The sequence below is a fragment of the Agelaius tricolor genome, unplaced genomic scaffold, assembly GCF_023055355.1.
Source record: "Agelaius tricolor isolate 1412-34295 unplaced genomic scaffold, bAgeTri1.0.p SCAF_5, whole genome shotgun sequence".
In the NCBI taxonomy this organism is placed as follows: Eukaryota; Metazoa; Chordata; class Aves; order Passeriformes; family Icteridae; genus Agelaius; species Agelaius tricolor.
The window spans coordinates 3240077-3244914 of NW_027269265.1; the positions used below are offsets into that span (position 1 = coordinate 3240077).

The 4838-nt window shown below is 58.8% G+C and overlaps 1 protein-coding gene across 3 annotated transcripts; it reads right to left on the reverse strand.

The window, feature by feature from the left end:
• Nucleotides 1-1288: 1288 nt before the first annotated feature.
• Nucleotides 1289-4327, reverse strand: BMP4 (bone morphogenetic protein 4). Of its 3 annotated transcripts, XM_071426117.1 has the most exons (3): nt 4195-4327; nt 3306-3682; nt 1289-2352 (listed from the first exon to the last, which is right to left on the reverse strand). In XM_071426117.1, exons 2-3 carry the CDS (start codon nt 3673-3675, stop codon nt 1511-1513), a joined length of 1212 nt encoding a protein of 403 aa, XP_071282218.1. In that variant the 5' UTR covers nt 3676-3682; nt 4195-4327; the 3' UTR covers nt 1289-1510. The 3 variants fall into 3 exon arrangements, with proteins under 3 accessions (XP_071282218.1, XP_071282220.1, XP_071282219.1); XM_071426119.1 differs by lacking the exon at nt 4195-4327 and having other exon boundaries at nt 3306-3629; XM_071426118.1 differs by lacking the exons at nt 3306-3682; nt 4195-4327 and adding an exon at nt 2466-3291.
• Nucleotides 4328-4838: the final 511 nt, after the last annotated feature.

The following is a 4838-nucleotide window of genomic DNA, read 5'->3' on the forward strand; positions in this document are numbered from 1 at the left end:
ATGGCTATGTCTGATATGCAGGCATCAAAGGGGAGGCAGCAGGTCGCCGATGCCCCAGGCCACACATTTCCCTTCTAAAGGCAGGAATGAGAGTGTCAGCTCGGGGCCGAGGGGGCCCCGGAGACCCAACACCCATCGCTCCTCCTTGGGGTGCTGGGGGCCTGGGAGGACCCCCCAGCACCCGGGGACACCCCAGGGCTCTCAGAGGGGACCCTGTGGCCTGAACACGGCTGGGATGCAGGGCTGGGAAAGCCTCAGTGGCACAGAGGAGGGCGAGGGCTGGGGATTTTTGTTTCCAAGAGAAGCACAGGGCCACGCTCTCCTCCTCCCCCCCGCAGCTCCCATCTCCTCTCTCCACCTGCACTCTTCAGGGAGCCAAAGCTTTTGGCAAGCTTTCCGCTCCAGTTTTTATTGGTTTCAACTAAGCTGCCCCTTTTGGAGGGTTGGAAAGCTTCAATCATTAAAGGAAAAGAAGGAAAAAAAAAAAAAAAAAAGGAAGGAAAAGAAAGCATCATGGACCCTTCACCCTGCTGTCCCTTGCCCACTCCCACATGGCCACCCATCCCAGGCACAGCTCCCTGTTTTCCAAGCCCCTCCAATGCATTTGAGGCAGGGTTTTAAAGGCCCTGGACACCTCCAACTGTACCTGCTCGGCTCCAATCACCTTCCTGCTCGGAAGCAATTTAGAGAAGGACACAGCACAGGTAGCTATTAGCTAACACATATTTAACTGCTCCAGATATCTTTTTTTTTTCTTCTTTTTTTTTGGCATTGTAATGGAGTGATTTGATCTTCAAAGGACCTGTGGAAACCTTTGAAGCTTCCCAATCTCCAGTGGGGAGGGGAGGAGGTGGGGGGGAAATGTTAATAGTTTTAAAACCTGGGGAATCCTGAAGTCAGAGCAAGGGTATAAAACCCAGCGGGTTTAGCATAAAGCCCTCAGGTAAATCTTCACCTTCTTTTCAAATGCATTTTTGGTGGGTTGCTTTGGAAAGGCTTGGGCCAGGTTAGCAAGGTCGGCTCTATTCCCAGCGGCTCTTAAATCTCCAGGGACCCTCATCTCCCACGTGGCACAGCCCCAGCACCAGGAGATCTGCGGTACCTCGGCGAGAAATAGAAAGACTAAAATTTGCAAAGCCTTTATGTGAAAAGAGGGTAGGGGGAGGAAGGAGTGGAGAAGGAGGGAGTGGGGTAAGAAGATAAGGAGACAAAATAAACTCCCGGCTGCACTCCCAGCCAGCACAGCCTCAGCAGCACCCTGAGAGGCGAGACACAAAATGCATTTACCTTTAAAATAATGACTCATTTTATTTTTTTCTTTTAATATGTAGTTATAAATATATTTTGTCAAAATATATGATCATTATTGTCAAAAACATTTGCACATAAAGTCATAAATAAGGTCAAGGTGAACGTTTAGTTTAGAGAAGAGTCCAGCTATAGCAAGCAGTTCTGGGGTGGGACGGGAGGGAGAGAGAAGGGGAGGAGAGGGCGGCGGGGAAGGGAGAGGTCAGCGGCACCCGCACCCCTCCACCACCATCTCCTGGTAGTTTTTCAGGACCACCTTGTCATACTCATCCAGGTAGAGCATGGAGATGGCGCTGAGCTCCGTGGGCACGCAGCAGGCCTTGGGAATGCTGGAGTTCACGGAGTTCACCAGCGTCTGCACGATGGCGTGGTTCGTGGAGTTGAGGTGGTCGGCCAGAGGGAAGGGGCAGTCCCCGTGGCAGTAAAACGCCTGGTAGCCCGGGGGTGCCACGATCCAGTCGTTCCAGCCCACGTCGCTGAAATCCACATAGAGGGCATGGCGGCGGCAGTTTTTTTTGTTCTTGCGGGAACGCTGGTGCTTGGGGCTCCGGCGGGCTCTGCGGGTCAGAGCGTGGCCTCGCCCGTCGTGCCCAAAAGTGACCAGGAGCGGCCTGAGCTGCGCCCAGTCCCCACGCCCTTGAGGTAAAGATCGGCTAATCCTGACGTGTTTGCCCTGATGAGTCTGTGCGTGGTGGAGGTGGGTGACCTCGATCACCAGCCCGTGGTTCGGCTGCTTGTCCTTGGTCCACCGGATCACGGCCGGGCTCACATCAAAGCTCTCCCAGCGCGTCTCGTTGTGGTGCACCAGCCGCGTGTCCAGCAGGCGCGTAATGGCCTGGGCGCGCTCCGACAGCGGCTTCATCACTTCGTAAATGTTTATCCGATGGAAGCCCCTCTCCCACGCCGAGCTCGGCTCCTCCACCTGCTCCCGGTACAGCCGCAGCTCCGCCGAGGAGATCACCTCGTTTTCCGGCACGCTGCTGAGGTTGAAGACGAAGCGGATCCGGGGCGCCTCGCTGGGACCCGGGACGGTCTCCAGGTGCTCTGGAGGAGAGCAGGGAAGGCGGGGGGGGGAAGAGGTAAGACAAGCAAACAAGAGCACGTCGGCCTCGGGGCACACGGCCCCGGCACAGCCACAGCTCACACCCACGCCTCACCTGCCCGGCAGGCACCGGCTCCGCTCCGCTCCCCCGCGCATCCCGCCCGGCCGCACCGGGAGCGGCTCCGGCCCCGGCACCGCTGGCTCAGCCGCGCCTCGAGCACTCCACCCCTTCCCATCTCGCCTCCCCCGTTCAGGGAGGCTTTTTCCCTTTAGCTTTTCCTCCCCCAGCCTCTCCAAAATCATCTCCCCGGCGAGATGCGGCGCCACGGAGCACAGAGGTGCCTTGTTACGGGGGGCAGGGGGAGAAAGAGAAGCAAATTCCAACGCAGTAATGATGCGGCTGGATTAATAATTCAGATTTACTTTGGAAAAGAAACATCCGCTAGGAAACATTTGGATCAGATTACAAGGGTCTATTGAATAAACCTTATAAACACACAGCTGTAAGTATTAAATTCGAGTCGGGGTTTGGGTTTTTTTTTTTTTCTTTCTTTCTTAAGAGTAAAAGCAGGCAGCAATTGCTTTGATAGTTCAAAAGAAACACTCCAGGGGCGAGATCCCGCCCTCGCTTTACTCCCGCATCCGATCCAGAGCCATTAAATCCACGCGAGCCCAGGCAGTGACCCCGAGGCAGAGGCACCGAAGGAAACTCGCTGTTGTCAACAGAAGCAAAAGCACTTCAAAATATGGTCAAGCTCGGGTTAAGCACAGGATGCTGGAAAAAATAGCGAGCAGCACGCCTGTCACCCACACACGGCAGGCTGGGGGGGGTGGTTTTCCTCCCATAAATTTAGGGCCGGGCACGTCCTGCTTCTAAAGGCATTTGTGAGCTTCCAAACGCAAGGAAATCCCGATCGCTACCGGGGCTGGGAATTTACCGCCTCCCATCACTGACCTTCATGGTGGAAACTCCTCACGGTGTTTGCCCGGCTGGTCGATCGCTCAGGGTACTGCAGGCTAATTTCCTGGAGGCTTTCCTCCTCTTCTCCGGACTGGAGTCGATAGAGATCCAGCATGTAACTAGGAATGACGGCTGACTTGCTGGGCTGAGGCCGCCTTCGGAGCCCAAACATCTGCAGCAGAGTTGTTTCGAAACCCCGCAAGAGTTCATGGCTTTGGGCAGAGCGGCGTCCGGATCCGGCTTGTCCCTGAAGCTCTGCCACTTTCTTCCTGCCGGTCTCAGGGATTAGGCTAGCATGGTTAGTACCTCCTAGAAGGACTTGGCATAGTAGGATGACCATCAGCATTCGGTTACCAGGAATCATGGTGTCTCTGGGGTGTAAAAAATACGACAACAAACAAGAAGGAAAGTCAGGATGAGAAGCGAAACCCCCCTCCTCTTCCGAATAAACTTAAAAATAATAATAATAGTAGTAATAATAGTAATAATAAATGGCAAAAGGGCACGGGGAGCAGCCCCCATTCGAGCGGCAGCCGGCGCGCCCCGGCGGGCAGGGACCGGCGGCCGTGCCCGGGCTGTCCGCAGCCCCGCAGCCCCCTCGGGCAGGCGGGTTCCCGGCGCATCCCGGCCCCGCTGCCCCGCCAGGACGGGACGGGACGGGAGCGGCGGCGGCGGAGCCCGGCGGGGAAGGAAGGGGCGCGCGGCTCTACAGCCGCCGGTCCGAACGCGCCGCCGGACCCCGGGAGGGGACACCGGGATAAGAACAACAAAAAAGTTTTTCTTAAAAAAAAAAAATTAAAAATTAAAAGAAAAAAAAATTAAAGCCCTGCGATGAAAACAAAAAGCGAGGAGCGAGGCGGAGGAAGAAGAGGGCTGTACTCACTGACAGCAAGCAAGGCATATCAGCACAGTCCATGATTCTGGAGAGCCAGCCCGGACCCAGCGCGCCGAAAGCCCCGGGGCAGCGGCTGCCGAGCGCCTCCCGCGATCGCCGCCCGGCGCAGTGCGGCCGCCGCCGCCGCCGGCCCCGGTTTTCTGCCGGCCCCGCAGTCACGTGGAGCCGCGCTCGCCGCCAGCCCGGCCCGGCCCGGCCCGGCCCGCCGCCCCCGGCCCGCCCCCGGCCCGGCCCGGCCCCGCGGGGGACGGCCCTGCCCGCTCCGCCGCCCGGGCAGCGGGGGGAGCGCGGGGACCCCCGGCGGAGCGGCCGCGCTCGGAGCCTCGGGGCGCGGGACGGGGCCGGTGCGGTGCTCCGGGATCCCCCGCGCCGCTCAGGTGCATCCCCGGGGACCCTCCCGCCCCGCCCTGTCCCCGCACGGCCGGGGCGGGGTCCCCGGGGAGGTCGGGGCTCCGCGGTGCTCCCCGAGGGACCGGGCTGGGAAGGGAGGCTCGGGACGGGAAACTCGGGAAACTCTCGTCGGCTGTCCCCCGACGAGAAGGGAGGGAGAGCTTGGGAACCAGAAGCAGCTGCGCGGGGAAGGGCACGGCGGCAGAGCGCGGGTTTCTCCTGTGCTCCCACCCCCCGCCAGC

Excerpts from the sequence above, each read along its gene's own strand:
- BMP4 (XM_071426117.1), bottom strand. The coding sequence starts at position 3,675 with ATGATTCCTGGTAACCGAATGCTGATGGTCATCCTACTATGCCAAGTC. Across the intron at positions 2,353-3,305 it reads GAGGAGTTTCCACCATGAAG|AGCACCTGGAGACCGTCCCG; the intron begins GTCAGTGATGGG and ends GCTCTCCTCCAG.